At 34.6% G+C, this 22,833-nt stretch overlaps 1 protein-coding gene across 1 annotated transcript in view; it reads right to left on the bottom strand.

Moving 5' to 3' along the window:
* The window catches only part of LOC149562189 (transcription factor MYB3R-1-like), an 86,388-nt gene extending 68,410 nt beyond the window's left edge, over positions 1–17,978 (bottom strand). The window contains exons 1-3 of the mRNA XM_089825733.1: positions 17,235–17,978; positions 5,299–5,353; positions 4,770–4,827 (exon numbers count right to left, since the gene is read on the bottom strand). Of these exons, the coding sequence (XP_089681859.1) occupies positions 4,770–4,827; positions 5,299–5,353; positions 17,235–17,347 (226 nt within the window). The 5' untranslated portion in view covers positions 17,348–17,978. The remainder of the gene's footprint in view (positions 1–4,769; positions 4,828–5,298; positions 5,354–17,234) is intronic.
* Positions 17,979–22,833: the final 4,855 nt, after the last annotated feature.

Genomic DNA, 22,833 nt, shown 5'->3' with positions numbered 1-22,833 from the left:
TCATAAGACAGCTCCGACTCTCTAGTTGGTAGTTTGGGATGTTACATTGCTAGGACCTTTGAGGTCTCATGATGCTATTATGGTTGGGAGGAACCACGCACTTAGTTCTTTGTTTCAGTATATTGCAATGTTGCTTTCAGTCCATTTCCTTCACTACCATGTTTAGATGGTTAGATTCAACTTTCGTCGTTTAGTAGTTATGATTCGAGTGTCTTGCCTCGATTGTGGACCTCGTACTCCCTGATGTGGAGAAATCTTCTTTTCTAGTTTTTTATCCTCTTTTTTTTTGGTGTGTTGTTGTGGTTCCTCACGCAAGATTGAACTTCCTCGAGCAAGATTATACTTCATCGCACGAGATTGTGGAAGTTTCTTGCAAGGCCTTACATTTCCTCGCATGGCTCCTGGCACTTCCTCCCGCAAACCTCAGCACCAGAGCAATGCTTCTAGCTACTAAACCCAACACTTCCTCGTGCAAGATGGTGTTTTCCTCGCGTGGTTCAATGTACTTTCTCGCACGAAGAGGTACTTCCTCGTGCGAGACTGTCAATTGTGATTTCTCTCACACGAAAAACAGGGGACATCTCCATTGTTTTTCGAGGAACGCAATTTGGGCTTTTGAGTACCTTTTAGGAATGCTAGTGTTTCCATGCTTTGACAGATTTAAGATTATACGTTCTATTGTCATCTTTGGCTTTCGTCTTTCTATTGAGCGTGTCAATTTGGTTGTGGTGTTTGGAGATTTGTTGGATGTCGGTATGGTGCTTAAGTCTTCCGTTGCAATGTTCGTGAGCCCTGTATGATGTTGTTGTATGCTTTCATACTTGTTTATATATATATATATATATATATATATATATATATATATCTTGGCCTTTATTTATCCTTGTTCCAAGGATCTTTGGGCAGGGCATTACATTATATATCAAACACCCATTTCTAATGTTCTCTGCTTCAAATATTGCAAGCATAATTGGTGACATTGATTTTTGTTTTTAAATAATAATAAATCCGAATAGGTTTTTTGCAAAGATTGATTCTAATAATGTTTTTAAAACTGTAAATACCCCATTACTCCATCTCTTTATCTACAACTAAGCTCTAATGTAACCTCTGGCTATACCCAACAGGATGACAGGTTTGATGCTCTAATACCACTATAATATCCCGGATGGATATTTTCAAATTTATCTCACAACATATTTTGGAACACAACAGAACCAGCAAATGAACCAATAGATGCTCACTTAAATACTCAGTTTAACACAACTTCAGATTTTCTATTGTATTATAACCCAGCAATACAACATGTGTAAAATCCAATCTTAAAAAGTATTACAATCAGATTTGAAATTCAAGAGAGAACCTGAAAGTGCAGTGTGAATTCCATCTCAAATCCACGACAGAGTTGAACCGGGTTTGCGTCCGATTCACCAAGAAGAACTAGAGAATTTCTGTCAATTAGTTTTGGTACAAGCAACATAGTCTTTCAATTGGGATTGGATATCAAGGATTTGAATTATTTCACAGGACTGCTTAGTCTTTGTTTGCTTTCAGCTTTTCTGGATTATTAGCTTTTAGCAAGTTTCTTAATCTACGATACTTTCTTTTGCAAAGCCTCTAGATTCCTCTTTGTGAAAGTCAGCATCCTCTTAGCCAACTTGATATGTTTTTGGATAAACTATAAATACAATATAGGACCCTAACCCTTCATATTATTGACCAAACCAAAAACAAAAGACCACAAACAATTTTATAAAAACAAGAAAAAAAAATACATTTGGGTAATTCAAAAAATTAGGTTTGAAAATACGATTTTTCTAACCCCTTCTAGCGATGACAATCCAAAAATCAAGTCTAATCATGCTGTAGCAGCAGGGTTGTGGGGAACTATTAGAGTATTTTTAATATTTTTAGAATCTTGTTAGAGCTCATCCTTCTAGAACCTTTGTTAATGGTCATTTAGGCTCTCTTATTTAGGTTGCTTTATTTAGATGTCTTTATTTAGACAACTTTTCTTTTTTTGTCCACGCTATTATTAGCATTTGTAACCTCTATTTAAGAGTTCATTGTTAATACAATAATCAACATTATCGTTCCATACAATACAATAATCATTCCATTTTTCCATTAATTCTGTTTTTTAAAAGTTTCATGGTTTTAGAGCAGGTTGATCATTGTTGATACAATAATCATTCTGTTTTTCCACTAATTCTGTTTTTTAATGTTTCAACAATTTCAGTCAAGGAGGTGACTAGCAAATTGGAGATGAGAATGGGCAAGCAGGACTCTGAGGTGACACAAAGCACATCAGGAATCTCTATAGCATAATGCAAGCTTGTATCCCGAGTAAAAAACAACAATGGGGAATCACCAGTGTATACAATTGGCAAAAACATCATCTAACATAGCCAACACCCAGCTATCATGGTGGAATTGAGATTGCAAGTGTCAAAAGTGGCAAAAATGTTACCATGCAAGCAAAGAGTGGAATACTAAGGGTTTCGACACTTCAACTGTTTCATTCAGCGTTTGTTCTTCATTTTGGCATAATGGGAGAATGAAGGAATAGCATCTAATGTGAAAAATCAAACTTGTACAGGTTTGCTCATGTCAGAATATTATTTTCTCATCTTCTTTGTGAGATTGCAAGTGTCAAAGAAAGGATTTCTGAGTTGCAAGGTTTCCTAGCAGTTGTGAAGCATTATACATGTTGTAAGGTTCCCAATAACCATAATGGTAGTGTAATTGTATAATTCAATGGGATAGTGTTATGAGCAGCACAATGCTCACTCTTGCTGGATTTTTAATCTTTTAGGTTTTCTCCAAGTTATCTGTGTATCAGGTGTATGTGTAAGTGTCCTTGCAACTTTATGCTCAGTTTTCCTACTTCCATTGCAATTACATCATGTTGAACATATGGTTCTGCATAATGCATCCTCTCAAGGTGGTTAAAAATTTGTTTGGTTGACAATCTGATATCTGTCTGCTGATCTTATGGAGACTATCATACGAGTGTTCAGGGATCACATACCTACATTCTATAAAATAAAATAATTAAAGAAACATCTCTCACCCTCCAGGCCTCTCCACCACCCAACCTTCCCCATCTTCTTCCCACACATTTTCCATCATTTTCCAAGTTCCTTCGTAGAATGACAATTTTTACATTCCAAATTAATGAAAATAAATTTGAAAAATGTAATTTAAGCACAAGGAAACAAAATGAAGTTGTTAAAAAATAAAATAAAGCTTAGGAAAAATCCTTAAAAATAAAGGGAAGTTCATTGATAAAAGTCTAAAAATGAAGTCAAAAGTGAGAAAAAATTAATATTTAAAAAAATATATTTCCATCTTCCATTCACAACATAAGTGATTATTAGAAACAAACGATAACGTTGACTAGCGTTAAGCTTTAAATTAATTACGTATATTTGAACAGAAGTTAGCTACATGATGGGAAAAACCCAAATGATGTTGTTATTTTCACCATAGAATGGTCCAGATATGTTTCAAGACAACATTACTTGGCTCTCACTAGATGGGTTATTCTTCCAAATATAGTATCCAAAACTAGGTTTGATGTCGAATACTGGGTCACTTTATGTAGAATCCAAAAGTCAGATCGTGAGACTATGTAATTCCGATATAGATTGATCCCAATGGTTTGATTATGTGTAGATATTGTCAGGATTTATCGCATCATATTGGTTATCATATTCTACAAGTGCTCTAGGGGGTTTAAGCCATTCTAATCCAGAAGAATATGTTGTAAGAACCACAAGTGCTCTAAGGGGTTATCATATTCTACAAGTGCTCTACAGTATTTAAGCCATTCCAATCCAGAAGAATACGTTATAAGAACTACAAGTGCAAGTTCTTTAAGGGGTTATCATATTCTACAAGTGCTCTAAGGGGTTTAAGCCATTCCAATCCAGAAGAATATGTTATATGCCTAGTCTTATCCTGAACAGTTCTTAACCACTGCTACAAAGTAACATGAATTCCCACCTTGAAGGTACAAGTCATATCAAACACGTCCCTTAATGAATTTAAATTAACATACCACACTATTCACTCATCCACACCTGTCTATTCTTATATATAATATAACATTTATATTTATATTCAATATGAATTTGTTAAATATTTATCATGCATATAAACAGTAGGTATATTGCAGTTGCAGACCAAATCATTTATCTGATACATATTTATGTGGCTATGAAACCTATACTTGATCAATAATACATAGAAAAGAGTCATATTACATTTAAATCCTGACAGATCTTTGTAGTGGTAAACGAGATGAATTTTATTGCACTTTCTACAAGCCAGACTCCTATTGTAAACACATCATCCCAAGTCAGACAAGCATTTCAAAATCAAAATTACCTAGTTATTCTACTGAGAAATTTTTAATGGTCTATTTTGGATTCTATTTTTATTTTTTGCATTTGCTTCAGCTATGACATAACAAATTTGGAGACTGCCATTCTATATTTTCACCAATTTATTTTCTAGCAATAGGTGGTCTAGAGTGAAAGAAAAGCCAAAAAGTATATAACATAATCTATCATCTGTATCCCTATCTCATATTACCCCACTATAATATTATCAGTTGTCTAGATGACAAATCTTTATTAAAAAGAGTTTTTTGATTTATTCCGAGATATTCACAAATTAAATTGAAATAAGCAAGAAAGAGATACAAGTGTAGTCTATCGAATATGAAAGTATTAAGATAAAAGCCATTGGAAATAGAACAATACCTATTTTCTTCCAATTCTTTCCCTTGTAAGACTGTACAGCTCTCCTCAAAATCTCATCCTGAAATACAATTCAGAGCAAAGAAAAGCTAGATCAACCTTGACATCTAGAAACCACAACCAAAAAGCCACAAGTGGATGAAAGGGATGATGGAAACATTAAAAGTGACAAAGGAAGCCTGTTGCCGCAAAAAGAATATATGGACATAAGTTCAGACACTTCATAAAACTGCCCACTACACCAAATTTTGAGCCCAAATCGTTAGTTTAATATAGAAAATACAGCAGCTATTTACACATTGATCTTGAATATAATTACAAATAAGGCTCATTAAACTCCTTTGGAAAGATTTTAAAATGAAATGCAGTTCAGGTTTGCAAATATATTATGAGACTGAGGCTTTGACAAAACTGATTCAATTAGGGACAACAAACATCATGCATTCGATCCTGCAATTTCATGGCCTATAATGCATGCTTCACAAGAAGGCAAACAAATTAAAATGCTTTCATAACACATTTTGTCAACTACCTCTTCTGGTGTCCAGCCCCCCTTAGATGAACGCCTTGTAGGACCGCTTGTCCGCCTAGCAAGTCAAAAATCCAACTTGTTTAGAATTTATGCCTATAAAAGTTCTGTTACATGCCTATTAAAAGCCAAAATATTATGCCTAGTTACAATAGGACATTTTAACCTGCATTTTGACCTGGTTAACATGTTGCTAGGTTTGATAAACTTGAGAAGAGATGAATAAAAGTATTTAAAATATGCTGAATTATTCTATATTCAAAAATATAATCAAACATATTTTTACTGTAACAATTATAAGTGTTAGATTACCAAAGTAAAAATTTTAAATTATGTCTCCTCAACAAATTATAAGCAATGCCTTTCTTTTCAGGACAACTACCCGAGACAAGCCAACTTGACATGCTAGATTTTACACCTTATCAAACCATCAAAAAGAATAAAAGTGTTTGGAATGTACTTAATTATTTCATTTTCAAAAATGTAATCAATAAAAAATTTACTATGACAATTACAAATACTAAATTATAAAGGTAGGAATCCTGTCTCCTCTACAAAATTATATGCAATGTGTTTCTTTTCAGGACAAACTACCCATGATAAGCAAACCCAACACGTTAGGTTTAGTACCTTATCATAACCTACATGAAAACCAGAACTAAACGAATAGTTCTTTTACAGTTTAATTTCAATCCCTTGTGATGAATCCAAAGGTGTGGCTCAAAACATTGGAGATGGAGAAAAAGATTTGATATGGGTATATTAGGAGTAACTACTAAAATACAGCACTGAAAACACAATCTCAAAAATCTTAATATAGTTTTTTCAAGAAGCCGTAGTAACAAATTTGTAATTTTCTTGCTTATTTCAAAAATTCTGGACAGATCACAGACTAATCATCAAAGTAGTTGACCTCAAGAGTACACTTGACAGAAATATTTCATAAGTAGATACACTTGACACATCTCTAAATACTCCACCAGTTGATCATCTAACTTTCAAGGATCCATGCATCAGGCAGTTTCCATTTAAATTTGCAGATAACTGCAAGGTCTGAAAAAGAATGGACAGCCGTGTTACAGCTGTGATATAGCAGATGCAGATCCTCTAATGTATATATTTTTTATTTTTATTTCTAGAACCAATCTGTGAGATGACAACTGCGAGAATATTGTCTGAGAATTACATAACTTCTCCTAAGAGACACAAAACAATACCTTATTTGGCAGTGACTAAAATATGTTGCATCAAAGCTTGTAAAAACTTTTCAACAGAAAGACTGTGCTTGTTTGATTTACTTGATTGATAAGGGCTCTCAACAGATGGGGCACTCATGTAATCCTTCTGGAAGCAACCAAAACTTTGAAAAACAAATATCTATAGCTCTATACTGTCATTAACAGGGAGGAAGAGTGTCATATCAAAATTCAAGGATTGTTTGGATGGATATGAGAAAGAAGACTATATTTAACTTCTCAAAAAAATTGTGTCAAACCTGTAAGAGAGTAACATTTAAAGTTCCAGCCTATGATTTAATTTGACTGACTGATTAGCAGAGTCCTTCTAAAACTTGTAGATATCCTCATTCAACCTTTTCAAGTTAATAATGGGTAGCTTTTGTCCTCCATTATGAGCAGATTCAAACAAATTCAGAAATTCTCTTGGAGCATAAGGAATATAAGGGCTCATCTACAGAGGAAGTTGGCCATGTACAGAACAGACCGTAACATCAAAAAGTAATGTAGTAAAAACAGAAGAGCACTGGCAATGAGTAATTTGTGTTCATGTCCATTGGGGCCTCAGCAAATTTCTACAGAGGAAAATCATAAAACTAAACCTTCTCAACAATAATGAGAAACGTATCTATTTAAGTTTTAACATTGAACACATAATCAAATGACAGTTTGTAATGTCCCCTTCTCTGCGCTAGGCCTTATGGCGCCTTGTTGGTCTATCTTTCCATCCAAATAGGCTAACGACATTTATTTTGAGGATGCCAGCCAATCACAGGATTCTATTTGGTTTCATTGGGGAAATATTTAAGTGTGGAGCTTCCTATAGTTAAGTCACTTTATTTTATAAAGTTGATTTATAAAGTTACTTTATGACTTAAAGTCACTTTATGACAAAAGTAACTTAAGTGACTAAAAGACGAAAGTGGCTCTTATCCCACATTGCCTAGTTGTTTATATTTCCCCTCATATCAAGGTTATAAAAGTGTGGAGCTACATTGGGATTGACACCATGAAATATATCAATATCTTGAAGACAATCTCAGTTGCTTAAATGTGATTAGTCGCTCTTAAGGACGAAACCCCTTAAAGGCAAGTGTGAGGAGTTGGACGTAGGCCCAGCTGCTCTTGGAGATTTATTTCTGATAAGAATAAGTATGGAAAGATATTGCTCATATTGGGTCTGCATCAAGAGAACCTCCGCTAAACAGGTATGGGCATGGTGGAGTTTGTTTTTACAAATAGAAGTCCGTTTGGAAGGAAGTAATGCAAACTGTAGCTTTGAAGATAGTGCCACTGGGACTTCTGCTCTTCACCGCAGAGATAATGAAAGACAGGAGCCATTAGTAATCATGGAAGGAACTCGGGTATGATATCACAAGTTACCCTGGAAGATTACGGGTGGTTGCAACAGTCCATGGCTTCTCACGGTGATTGATTGACGAGAGTATGAAACCTCATAGTCTTGGTCCGCAAGTCAACTTCATCAGCGTGGTGGTTAGTTAACAGCCGCAAGTGTCTTTTGCAAGGCTCGCATCCAGGTATCTTGAATCGTGATATCCTAACAGGACCTGCGATTTGTCTTCGAAGGACAACGTTTCATCTCTACAACTGGTGGTTCAGTTCCATGGTGTGCCAATACATACTAAGCAACTAACCAGGACCAAGGAGACTATGAACTAATTCACTCGGACCTGCAGTCACCAGATTTGAGACCAGTTCGATCACAAGGACTGAGTGTATTAACAGTCAACGGTGGACAGCAAAGGAAATCTGCACGTACAAACAGGTTCTACTTATCAATTTGTACCTTGCACCTTGTTTGTATTAAGAAGTTGTATTTGCTGATCAGGTTTTTAATACATTGCATGAAATTTCCAAATATTCGGATATTTGCATATTGTCACTGGTATAACGTGGGAACACTTATTTGGTTTTAATTGCACCACTCTCGTTACTGTTTTTATATTTGATACGTTGTATCTATTATTCCACGGGTTTGGATTATTAGATACTTCACACAAAAGACCTCTGTAAACAAGTACCAACCGACCTAAATGAAGATAATATTTCATATGAATTACTATTAGCTATCAAATGTGACTCCAATTACCACTCTCGTTACTGTTTTTATATTTGATACATTGTATCTATTATTCCACGGGTTAGGATTATTACACACTTTACACAAAAGACCTCTGTAAACAAGTACAACCTACCTAAATGAAGATAATATTTTATATGAATTACATAGCATGAAGTGGAATTGCATCCCAGCCAACAATGTTTCCCAGTCTTGAGTCCCCTAACCCTAAGTATCTCAGGCAAAAAAACATGGTCATATAACATATTTTGAGGAATTAAAAGATCATAGGCAAAAGCCACATAAAAGGTTTCTACTTTTAACTGCTTATTCTTTTCTTTTCTTTTTGCTATTCGTTTACCACAGTTGGTTTTCAGAAATGAGATATAATTAGCTTATAAAGACATTTTGTTTAAAATAGAGTGCAGATATTGTAAATAGTACAGATATTGTAATATTTGTCCAAAGAGTGCAGGATGAGTAAAAACAATTATATTGAAACAAATGCAAATTTTGAAATATTTAAACTGTTTTTAAAAGCAATTATTTTTAAATAACATGAGAGCTGACCAATTTGATGACTTTGTAAAGAATCTTGACTTGGGTCCCAACGGTTCACAAATGCTTATGTCACATCACTAAACAAAGGAACATCAGACAAGCCTGTGATTTTTAATGTGGAGAAGTTAGTTGATTGACCTGCTCCCCAAAGACGCTTTTGAACCTTCAGGTAATAAAAAGATAAAATGACTAACCCCATATAACTTTTTGAATCAGGAGAACACAACCATTACAAGCCATGAGAACATTGGCAAGACCTGACTTGTGAATGATGCTGGACTACGAAAGTCTCATAAACCAGTAGAACTATACAAACTAGTGCAATCTGTGTCAGAAACAGACTCAAATATTCTACCATTGCATTCAAAAGACTCAATTTATGCATCCACCAAACTAACCCAAGTTCTAACATCCAGAAGCTTCATTAATTAAACAAACTTGAAGCTTCATGATGAAAATGTACCAACACAGAAGTTAAAAACATGACATTTGATTGCCACATCTAATTCAGCAATTCCATAGAGAATTGTTTGAAAATTAATACTCTTGATTTCTGCAGACATCTATTACTGAGTATAAAATTAATGCTGTGAAATGCACATATTCACTGTAAAGCGTCAGGCCAAACTTTTGACAAAAAAATTGCACCTAAGGATTTTTTAGATATACTAAAACATGTAGATTTTTCCAGTTGTTTATTGCAATTTCATTTTATCCTCTTTCTATGATAAAAAAACTAGAATTCAATATTCAATACAAACTCAAACTTTTAGTCAGCTATCAGCATCATATATAAGAAGCAGTGTTACGAGACTTGGATTTGGCGGACGGTCTCGGCCAAGACTCAGCAAGGACTTGGAAAAGCGAAAAACTCATGAAATTTAAAGATTTTTTCATGCATCTTTTAGTCAATTAACATCAAATACACAATAATTGAGATAAATAGAAGCTACTTAACGCACACAGAATTTTGTATAGATCGCATAAGTATAAAAGCGAATTTCTAAAGGAAAAAAACTGAATAACATAATATAAAGTTAAACATAGTGTCACTGTCACATGTCTACAATATTCATGGATTATGAAATCCATGGAATCAAAAGTTCAAAACATATATCAAAATAACAGCTAGAGTGTCGAAGATCAAGGCTCATAGTAGTCTATGTCCTCCTACGAATACGCCTAAGATAAGTCATGGAAGACTCTAGAGCCATCTTGTCTCCTTGTGTTTGAGGCTGAACATCAGGGGCATCCTCATCCTCATCCTCACCCACATAATCTTCATCAGGAATAACTTTAGGAAACCTCTCCTAATAAAAATATGTAAAATGATGGTGAATTTAACATTTAATGTGTAGGGAAAATTTCTAATTGAGGGCAATTTTTTTGTTCGAGGCAAGGGAGAAAATAATTTTTTATTGGCAAAATTTTCCTTTTCGTATCAAAATTTAATGATAATTGTACCGAATTTGGGAAAAAAAATTGGCATGTAAATAAACATAGGCAAATTAATTGTTTCACATGGAACAAAAAATTAATATAGTTGGCTAATTTGTCGGTTGCTATAGAGAGATTATTTTATTTTTTGGTGAATTTACATAGTCATAGGTGGGCTATGGCCCACATGCCAAGTGTACATTGTACAATGTACTCGTAGTCTTCTAATCCATTAAGATTCAATTAATAATGTGTCATTTTTTGTTGCCAACTTGGCCATCGTCACTTTGCAAGTTATCATTGTTATGGTGAAAGGAATTAACCTGGACCCCTTTCACCTCGACCGTCGATGTAAGATGTATCAACGGCCTCAACTCTATTTCGAGCCTAATCTTAAACGTATAACATAAATTCTTATTCTTCCCAAAATCAAGACACATGTCCCAAATCCCAAAATATAAAATAGTTGGCTAAATGGGGGTAGTTGGAGACACACGTCGATAAAATGGTAGGCGACACTCGACCCCAAGGAAAATATATTTTTATTCTAAGGGCGAAATAAAATTGTCCAATAAGAAACCATTAGGTAAATGATGGCAAAAAATTTAAAATAACTGTCCTAAATGTAGATTACATTGGTGATTGGACCAGGATTCGGGACCAATTATGTGTAAACTAATGGGTGATTAGCCCAGGCTTTGGACCCAAATTATTTAATATCTTGGCGACATGGTTGACCCCATATATAGGTTCTATTCGCCAAATTGCGATTTCTTGAAAAGACACAATCGCTAATTGGCAAAGATTCGCCACTAAAAAATCATTGATCTTCATCATTAGACTTAGATCCATCACTCCTAGCCTCAGGGTCCTACACTCGGTCTCCTTGCATTGTGGCCTCCTCAACTGCCATCGCTACTGCCTCTGCCTCCCAATCCACCTTATCATCCCACTCCACATCTTCATCATTGAAGATAGGATCAGCAATCTCTACGTTCCACTCGGCATGTGGATCAATAGTCTCTAATACAATTGGTGATATGTCAGTGCCATGGATATGTCCATGGCAAAGGCGAAGGTTGTAATGAACAAAGACAAGATCATTCAATTTCTACACAAACAATGGAAATGCAAGTAAGTTTGTAGAAGCCCCCTCCACATGCTTCATTTAGCTCCTCTCAATACTTAAATGCAAGCTACAAAGTTGCACAAACAATCAGTAATCGATATGGGAGAGCCAACTAGTTTGCTAGTTTCTCTCTCAAAACCCCAATACTCTTCTCTAACTCTTTTCTCTCTATCAAAAGCATTAGCAAAGGATGGAATGACCATTTTAGATCAAATAATTGTTATACAAAGCACAAACAATTCACTTTACCCTTTTATTTTATTATTTTTGCACTTTATGAGTCCTATTGCTGGTGAATCCAGAGCTCAAGACTCTGCGAGTCGGGAGAGTCCGTTGACGCGGCGAGTCCATGGTGACTCTGCCGAGTCCGAGAGCAAAGGCAATCTGCCTCGTTTTGATGGACTCTAGCTCGGACTCGGAGAGTCTTGCTCTGACTCACAAAGTCCTGGAACTATTTTAAGAAGACATAAACAATACAATGCATTTTTCTACTTAACTCGAAACATCTTAATTTGTGGCCCACAACCCCGAAACGTGGGTGCTTTCTCAACCGTCCATACATATACTATCAAAACATTTTGGCCACAAACATCTACAGAAATTATTGTTTTTTTCATCTCCCAATTTCCTTTTCGAAACCAAAAATACAAAAAAGAAGCTTCCCTTTTTCTACTGAAAGAAATGTTCCATCATTCATGATACAGGGCTTTCATCCTTCTTAATAGCTAACACATTTGCAAGCAAAACAATCACACAAAATTGCATAAAACCGGTACAATCATAGTGCCAATGAACAATGAGTCTTCTACTTGTTGAAGATAGTAGTTGAGATAGAGATCTTTATCTCTGGAAGCATGGACGTTATTACCGTTAGTCACCTTTAGCTGAAGAGGACGCTTATGATTAAATTGTAATATTAAATTTAATGAAATGTCATTCAATATGCGTTGAAGCATGTAAATTTGTATAGTTGTATTTTAAAGAATTATATTTTGACAAACTTAAGAGACCTTCGATGGTAATACAAAGAGTCTCTCCTATTGTTATATATATCACATCAAGCAAAGGATATTGTTTACTTGAACTTTTATGATCAATCAAATGATATTTTTGTTGTGTGGATGAGTTTTTTCCTTCATTCTAGAAGGGTTTTCCCAAGATATTTCTGGTGTTTATTGTTTCAGTTTTGGCTCTTTCTTATTCTTGTTTATCATCATCGATTTATGGGCTCAAAAACTTAACATGGTATCAAAGACAGGTTGATAACAGTAATAAAGCTATTTTCTCTATGTGTATATATTTTGGCTACTAGATTTATTTTCTTCTTGGGGCACAATTCTATTTGGGTATCGATTATAATCGTGGGTTGTATCCTTTGTCATACTTGTGAAACCATGACGAGAATCTTAAATATTATGCCATGGGTCATGGATATGATATCGAACATTATGTCAATTTATCGATTATGCTCTAGAGGTGTTGTCAATTCATGTTTCTTTTATCCAGATTCAATGAGGATGTTGTTTGGGCTTTGTAATAGTTTTCCTTGGATCTTCCTTGAGTATCTCTCAATGTCATTATGGGAGAATATGTCAAATATTAAGGGTCTCAAAAGTATTTGATATTCATTTTTTATTTTTTTTATCACACAGGTTTCCTTAGTTAGCAAATCTAATTTCTATATGAAAGATGTTGGCAATTTTTTGTTTTCTTTTAATCTCCAATATTGAAGACATTCTCGGGATCACAAAGTCATCAATGATTGTAAGTTCATGGACTCTGTAGAACACTTGCCGCGGTGGTCGCAATTTGATTATTAAGTATTGCCAAAAGCATTGAAATTTAGTCAAATAATTATTGCTATTATGATGCGAATAGGAGTTCGCAGGGATCTTTGATTCATCGCCGTTTTGCCTCTTTGATGAAAACCTGTCGTTTATTGCTTGATTCATTTTCTTGTCGAATCTTGTGACATGGACGACAACTATAAATTTTCCATTTCATATCTTTTGACCTGTCGAGTTGTGCTGGTATGAGCATTATTGTTCAATTCCTTGTGACTGATATCTCCCTTTCTCCTCCTCTACAAAGTATAGTAAGATTGGAAATCTTTTGGCCATTGCATGCTCGGATATCGTCAGTCTCACAGATGATAGAAATATGGACTTTCGATTTTGCATAACTCAATATGAGGATTGCAATTGTATATCGTTGTGGTTGAAGTCAACAGAGGGAATCAGGAGATTTAGGCGGCGTTTATGGAGTCCTTATGGAATCCCCATCATTCTCATACAATTCTTGTAATGCTTGTGGTAATTGTAAAATTTGAGACTTAAATGGAACTAAGTGTTATTTGTTATGCCTATTTCTATTCTTGTGTGAATAAATGAGATTGTAAGATCAGCTATGATAACTCTTTCATTGTGCAATAGTGAACATCATGTTGAGAGAGTCTATGATGTCATCACATTGAGAGATTCTATGATGGAAGTTGGATGTCATGTTAAGAGATTCCATGACAGTTCAAGTTGAGAGAGTTTGTGATTAAAGGCTTAGCTGTGAGTCTTACAAATCTGTCATGTTGAGTGATTTCATGATTATTAACAATGAGTAAATTGTTCTCTTAGTGTCATGTTGAGGGATTCCATGAAAACTATTTGTATTTTCTATAGGGTTTTTATGTTGAGTGATTCCATGATTATTAACAATGAGTAAATTGTTCTTTTGGTGTCATGCTGAGAGATTCTATGAAAAATGTTTGTGTTTTCTGCAGGGCTTTTATGTTGAGTGATTCCATGAAGTTTTATAAGATCCATGTGATTAGATTTTATTGACATTTTGGTTGCAGCCTTGTGTGATTGATCAGCTAAAGATCTCTCTCTGACTAAAAGAGAGTGTTGAAGATTGCAGCTACGATAGAGATCTTTATCTCTGGAAATAAGGATATTATTGTCGTTATTGTCACCTTCAGCTAAAGAGGACACTTATGATTAAATTGTAATATTTGATTTAATGACATGTGTCATTCAATATGCATTGAAGCATGGAAATTCATAGAGTTGTATTTTAACGAATTATATTTTGAGAAACTCAAGAGACCTTCGGTGGTAATACGAAGAGTCTCTCCTACTGTTAGATATATCACATCAAGTGAAGGATATTGTACACTTGAACTTTTCTGATCAATAAAATGATCTTTATGTTGTGTGGTTGGGTCTTTCCCTTCATTCTAAAAGGGTTTTCTCAGGATATTTCTAGTGTTTATTGTTTCAGTTTTGGCTCTCTTATTACTGTTTATCATCATTGATTTCTGAGCTCAAAAACTTAACACTACTCAGTCAAATATTTATGCAGTTTAATATTTTCTATTGAATCCATAAATAGTAATTATTATATTTAATATGGATAATTATTTTCTGGCAAAGAACAGCTATTTTAAATGCCCACTAAAATCATGGACCTCTAATACCATGTAATCATCTCTTGATGACATTGGAATAATGTTCACAACTATGGACTTCCTTTATTAAACTTCCAGATATGATAAATTTCAATTTTGTGAGTCATTACTGCAGAGCCACATTCTCTCCAATCCCATCCTAACAATACATGTAGGGAAGTCTCATAGTTGATGCTACCACAACTCATATCTTATTGCATGTAAGGAGGTCGCTGGAGTTGTATAATATTGGGCATAGGGAATCCTATGGTGTATATGTCACTACACCTCATATCTTATTGTATGTAGTAAGTCACTGTGGCAGTACTTGTATGATGTTGTGTGTAGCTACCACAAGCAGTTCTTGTATGTAGGTCATCCTGGTCATATCTTGTTTCGTTCCAAACTTCCATCACAATTTCTGGAAACTTTATGCAGATGACTTAATATTTCACCCCTTCTTCCACATAGAAGCCTTCTCCAGATAATCCACAGACTTTATACACTCGTATTTATTTTCTGGGTTGACAAATTATCAAGAGAAACTATGAATTAGTGATTTTAGCTTGTGGATTCACACAATAATCTGCATTGACTCTTGATCACCAGTTCACTAACTTTCAATTAGGTGTTGCATTTGTGAAAAGAAATATGGAGAATGAAAGTTAATGTTCGAGAAAATGCAGATAAAGCATTGCCATTGACATGTTACTCTTCATTGTTATATGCTTTACTCTTGATTTAGTAATTTTAGCTTGTGGATTCACACAACAGTCTGCATTGACTCTTGATCACCAATTCATTAACATTCAATTAGGTATCGCATTTATGAACAGCATTATGAAGAATGAAAGTTCATGTTCGAGAAAATGCAGTTAAAGCATTGCCATTCTGACATGTTACTCTTCATTGCTATAAGCTTTACCGGGATTCATTTCATAATATTAGATTTAGTATAGGTAATTATTTTTTAGTGGAAAACAGCTATTTCAAATTCCCATAGCATTATAGGCCTCTCAAACCATGTAATCATCTCTTCACAATATTGAAATAAAATTCACAACGGCGGACTTTTCTTTTTAAACTTCCAAAAATGATAAATTTCTCTGTTGCAAGGCATTAATGTAATGCCACAATCTCTCCACTCCCATTCTAACAATACATGTAGGGCAGTGCCATAGTGGATGCTACCACATCTCATTTCTTATTTTATGTAAGGAGATTCCGGTTAGTTCTTGTATAACGTTTGGTGTAGGGAATGCAATAGTGTATGTCACTGTACCTCATATCTTATTTTATCTAGATAAGCCACTGTGGCAGTACTTGTATGATGTTGTGTGTAACTACCACACTCACTTCTTGTGTGTTCTTATGTGTATGCCATGGCCCATCCTGGTCATATCTTGTTTCGTTTCATCACAATTTCCAGAAGCTTGTTCACAGATAACTTATTATTTCAACCCTTCTTCCATTTAGAAACTTTTTCCAGATAATCCACAGATTTTATGCAATAATACATGTTTTCCTGGTTGGAAAATTGTTACGGGAAACTATGTTTTAGTGACTTTAGCTTGTGCTTTCACAAAACAGTCTGCATCGACTCTTGATCGTCGATTCATTAAATTCCAATTAGTTATTGAGTTTTGTGAACAGAACTGTACAGAATGAAAGCCCTGGTTCGAGATAATGCAGTTAAAGCCTTGCCATTCTGACATTTTTCTGTTCATTGTTATTTGATGTTTCACTGGGATTGATTAATGTTGAGTCGATCTTCATGAACTCAGATGTCATGAAGCCGTCTCTAATTTGGATGAATGGTCCGATTAACATTAGTGCCACCCAACCGAGCTCATAGGGGTGAGACACAGGAACTTCCAAGGAACTGCTCTGTCCCAGGCCCAATCTGGGTCAAGATGCGTAACAGTTGGTTTTCCCAATCGACATGATTATGTGCAATCTGCTGTTTACTACAAAAGTACAACAGAGTTTATAATATTGTTTCTGGCATTTTTAGGAATCCGTCATATGCTAGCATTTAAATAAGAAAGATGAACTCACCCGTGTACAGGAGGCAATTTATCGAATGCAGAGCTGTCGCCGCTGTCTGAGAGGGAAAGAGAGGAGGTAGAGGCTCCATTTCCCCGTTTACTTTTCGCAATGGCACTGGCCATTTCCTCTTCCACTGTCCCACTCCGAGCTCCTACATTGTCTAATCTCAGATCCACTTCAAGCGTTCCAGATATGTCCTTTGAGGGTGCTGCGCGAACACATAAGAGCAGCAACTCTAAGCTAGCGCAAAGTATCCAGCCCTAGATTAGAGCAAGCAGCTATACACCTCCGCAGGCCACTATAAATCGCAAAAATTGTTAAAGAGCTAAACAAATTGGCATAAAAAATGACAGGTTCAGGGCTCTGCTAGGTCTTCTCCATGGATCGATCTGCGAGCATTTAGAAACCAGTCAATGAAGAATATAATGTGATCATCACTTGGCAATAGAGCTGCGAAAGAAGATTGTCCGCTTAAATGCTGTGCTTCATTGGCCCCGTCGTGGAGGACGAATGGCCGTGTGATTCAGCTGGAGTAGTAAGCCTTTATGTGTCCATGTCACTCCAGCCTCCGGCTGCTGCAGCTTTAACGGAACGGGACGTAACGGGTGGAGAGAAGGGCTTCCAAGTTTTTATTGAAAATTGAGAATGTCTCTCGCTCCGTTAGTCACGACTCCGTTCTCTCAAAAGTTTGAACCTCAAACTTCAAACGGCACTCTTTGACCTCGATTCCATGGCCGACCTTTTCAATTGCTGCTGCTGACTCGTCACCAACTACATGGATCTATATTTCTCCAATTATTAGAATTTGTTTCTATATTATTATTGAAATTTTCTCTCGTACAATTCAAATTACATACCATTTATTTCCCTTTTCTAGACATTAGGATTCAATATAATATAGAATATATTTGTGTTGATTTCTGGGTCATTAAATTAATTGTATTTAAAAGCATATATTAATTTATTTGTAAACACCATTGATCTTTACTCGAATTTCTACATCAAAAGATATATTCAAACATATTATATGTCAATTTATATAAATTCAATCTTAAAAATTTATATATATATATATATATGGATGAGCTAGATTTAAATACATGCAATCAGTAGATTTTAAAACACTTAATTAGACAAGAAATAAAAAATCAAATTCATAATGAATCAATTTTTAACATCTTCAGTCCAAGAAATAAAAATTAAAAACCATAATGAACCAATTTTTAGCATCTTCAACTTCTTTTTTTTCCATTCAAAATATAACTAAAAAAATCGCATTTAAATTTAGTTTAATATTTACTATTATGGTTCAATTATCAGTTTTGCAACATGAATCTATCTCTCATGAGATTACATGGAACACTTAGCACTCATTGGATCTAGAAGATGCTCACATAGGTAAAGACATTTTGGAGAGTGAAACATTAATATCAAACAAGGGGTCATGTGAGACATTGTTATGCTAGAGGAATTAATTTTTCTATGTTGGTTCATTGGTCTCACAAAGGAGAGAAAGTAAATTGAGACACAGATCTCAAAAAATTGGAAGACCCAAGAAACTGCTAAATTTGTGCCTAAAGTGTCATGAGATATACAAAAGTTAGGCATAATCAAAGACCTACAATGAGAATAATGGTAGCCATACAACTTATCTGTCAAATCAATAAATCATATAATACTAATGGAAATCAAAATTTGAATACAAAGCAAGTAATGAAATCGATAGACATCATATCTAAGCAACTTAATGAATTCTCCATCATTATTCTTATATCTATGTTGTAAGACACCAAGGCTTCAAGAATTTAGCAAATGGTTAAGATTAAAATACTTTGATTGATATTGGATACGAAAGATTGGACGATACTTATTTGTACTTATGAAAACAAGGTAGAATTGAATACCAAATCTAGAAGGATCGGGTGAACTGAAAAGATGACCAAACCAATTTATACATGACTAAGATAAACAGAATTGGCAGATAAAATAGATTGATAGTGAGTAATCGTTGTAAAAAGTAGAAGTAGAAGATGTAATTATCATTAAATAATTATTAAATATGCATTGAGAGGATATAAAAAATTGTGCTTATTTAATTAAGATACAATTAAACACATTTTATAGATTTTATTATTATAGAAGATTCAAAAACCAAGGTTGGGCCTTCTTGTGCATAGAGCCAAAAACTAAGGTTGAATCCTTACGGGGTTTATCACATCAACAATAGAGGGTCACTTATCTTGACCTTTGGTGAAGTAGAAAAGCTTCACCCTAGTAGGGCTAACAACCACAATTCATTTTTTTTATGGAAAACTAAAAACCATATAATGTTTCAAGATGTAGATTTTGGTTGACGAAAGGAAAAAAATTGTTAACAAGTAGAAGTTAAAGTGAGGGTAGAATGGGGAAGGTACAAATATATAATACAAGGGAAAAACTCGTTCAAGAAACATGGAAAACTACACAATAAAAGGTTATTTTGAAGTGCAAACCATTGATATCAAACAAGAGGTCATAAGAGACATGGTTATGCTAGAGGAATTGGGTGTGCTTTGTTGGTTCATTGGTCCCACAAAGGAGAGAAAGGAAATTAGGACATAGATCTCAAAAGATAGGAAGACCCAAGAAATTGTTAAATTCTTGCTTAAAGGTTTATGAGATATGGGAAAATTAGGTATAATCAAAGACCTGTAATGAGAATAACAAAGGTAGCCATAAAACTTATCTCTCAAAGAAATAAATCATATTGTATCAATGAGAGTATGGAAATAAATATTTAAATTCAAAGCAAGCAAGGAAATCAATAGATATCATACACAAACAAATTCACAAATTCTTCATTGTTCTTCTCATGTTTGTGTTGTAATGTTGGCTCTCAATTTCGACAACAAGATTTCAGGACTTCAACAAATGGTTGAGATTAAAAGACTTAGATTGATATTGGATAGACAAGATTAGACAATACGTATTGATGTTTATGAAAACAAGGTAGAATTGAATGCTAAATTTAGAAGGAATGGGTGAATTGAAGAGATGACAAGACCAATTTATAGATAAATGACTACATGACTAAGATGAACACAATTAGTTGATGAATTAAACTAATAGTGAATAATCGTTACAAAGGTGTCTATATAAAGCTTAATTATAATTAAATAATTTTAAAAATTATTTAATTGTGCATGATAATATTAATAAATGTTTTTATTTACTTTAGAAGTAGTTTTAAAAAGGAAATAACTAAATAAACTAAATAGCTTTGATTATTATAAAAGATGGAAAAAGCAAGCTTGAGGATTCTTGTACATTGAGCAAAAAAACAAGGTTCAATCATCACAGGGGTGTTCTCTATTGTGTCAACAATAGAGCAATACTTACCTTTACCCTTGGTGAAGTGGCAAAGCTTCACCCTTGCAGAGATAACCAACATAGTTCAATTTTTTTTATACAAGTAAAAGGCCAAAAGACCCATTTCTAAAAATAAATTAGATGTCCTTCTCAATTAGACATAGAGATGTGAATTCATCCTCCATTTAACCTTTACATAATTCTCTTTGATAGTTTGATCATTTATCCCTAGCTTTTAACTTCCACATTTGTTATTCTATTTTTTAGCTATTCTTCTAAATGAACCTGTCAATTACACTGAGATGAGATCAAGTTGTTAAAAATGAAAGACATAAACACTAAAATATTGAAAATTAATTAGTAAGTCTTATGTTAACTATGTCAAGATTATCATATCACAAGTTCCCGACTCCCAGGCTCTTGAAGGGCGGGTGGATGCTGCTCAAAAGAGTAGATCCTCCCCTAGGGAATCTATTATCAACCTTAGCCTGGAGGTAGTATCCCCCAGCAAGGTTTCAAGAGTGATGGAAATGGTTAGATCTTCATCACCAGGCAAATTAACAAGAATGAAGGATCTTTTTGCAAGTTGTGCAATGAACGACAGGGGGAGTGGACTACAGTTAAAAAGAAAAAGAAAAGTAGAGACGCTTCTCCAATTTTCGTAGCTGCTACCAAGAGTAGAGTGAAAGCTAATGTTGGAGCAAAACCTAAAACCCCTAGAAGGAATCATAGCCTGAATAAGAAAGAGGAAACTAGAAGGAATCTAACATATGGGAGTCAAAAGACCATCCAAGAGTCCTGCCTTGCAAAGAAGAGATGAAGGTCATATCCTAGAATATATGTGGGCTAAATGGAGCTCACAAACAAGAGGTAATTAGGAATATGATTAGGGGTCATAGACTAGATTTTATGCTTATTCGAGAAACCAAAATAAAAAAGGAGTCTTTGGAGAGAATATCTTTTAGTAGTAGTTTGGAGTGGTTTGCTACGAGTTATGATGGGGCCTTGGGGGGTCTACTTACCCTCTACAACTTTAACATTTTCAAGCCTCAAGTCTTATACGGTGAAGGTAATATTCTTCGCATTCAAGTACTTAATATCAAAAATTATGAAAGTTGGTATCTTTTGAATGTATATGCTCCTGATTCTAAGATTGGTAGGAGGAACTATTGGGTAAATATTAGAAATATTTTATCTAGATTCCAAATGGGAAATTGTATCATTATGGGGGACTTTAATACCCCCTTAAGGGATGATGAGAAATACGGTGGTTTGGCTCTGAATCTAGATAGTAGGCAAGACCTTTCAAACTTCATCAATGATTTGGCTTTGCTAGATGTTGATCTTCAAGGAGGATTCTTCAGCTGGTCTAATAGAAGAGTCAAAAGAGATTGCATCCAAGTGCGACTGGACAAGGCTCTCGTATCTTTAGATTGGATGAATTCCAACAACTACAATTTGCTTTACTGGCTTGCAATGGTTCAGGTCACTCTCCTTTTTATCTCACTATTGACCCCATTGCCATAAACGTAACTTCCCCTTCAGATTCAAAAAAAATTGGAATTCCCTCCTAGATATCTCTCTTTGTATCTTGAAGTGTGGAATATTCACATATAAGGCACTACAATGTTTAAGGTGGCCAAGAAATTGAAACATATCAAGAACAAAATCAAGAAGTGGAATAAGTCAGATTTGGTAACATATTCCTATTCAAAGCAAAGATCTCTGAGGACCTCAGCATCATTTAGGGTGTTATTTAGAAGGAGGGATATAATGAGGAGATGCTGGAGGAGGAAAATTTTATTTTTTTCGAGCTTCACAATATTATTGGTCAAGATGAAGCTTACTGGAAACAAAGATCAAGAGCTATTTGGTTAAAAGAGGGGGACCAAAATACTAGATTTTTACATATCTCTACTTTGAAACACAAAGTCTATAACAAAATTAGTAGAATAAAAGAAGGGGTTGTTGTTTTGGAGGAAGAAAAAGATATAGCTGCAAAGGCCATCTCTTGCTTCTCTAATATTTTGACTATAGATCTTAATCTTTTGGAAGATGATCAATAGGATATTATCTATAACATCTTAGATTTGATCAAGCCAGAACACAACTCTATGATTGAGGCTATTCCTTCCCCTCTAGAAAACGAGCAAGCAATATTCTCCCTCCCTACGAACAAATCTCCAATTATTTTGGGAAGTGGTTCAATAATATGTTATCAAAGGGGTCCAAGAGCTTTTCAGAGCTAAAAGTTAGCTTA

Source organism: Cupressus sempervirens, chromosome 4, assembly GCF_028749045.1.
Source record: "Cupressus sempervirens isolate cs-2001-9-10 chromosome 4, ASM2874904v1, whole genome shotgun sequence".
Lineage (NCBI taxonomy): Eukaryota > Viridiplantae > Streptophyta > Pinopsida > Cupressales > Cupressaceae > Cupressus > Cupressus sempervirens.
The sequence above is the reverse complement of the archived record's forward strand: the minus strand, read 5'-3'. Positions and strand labels throughout refer to the sequence as shown.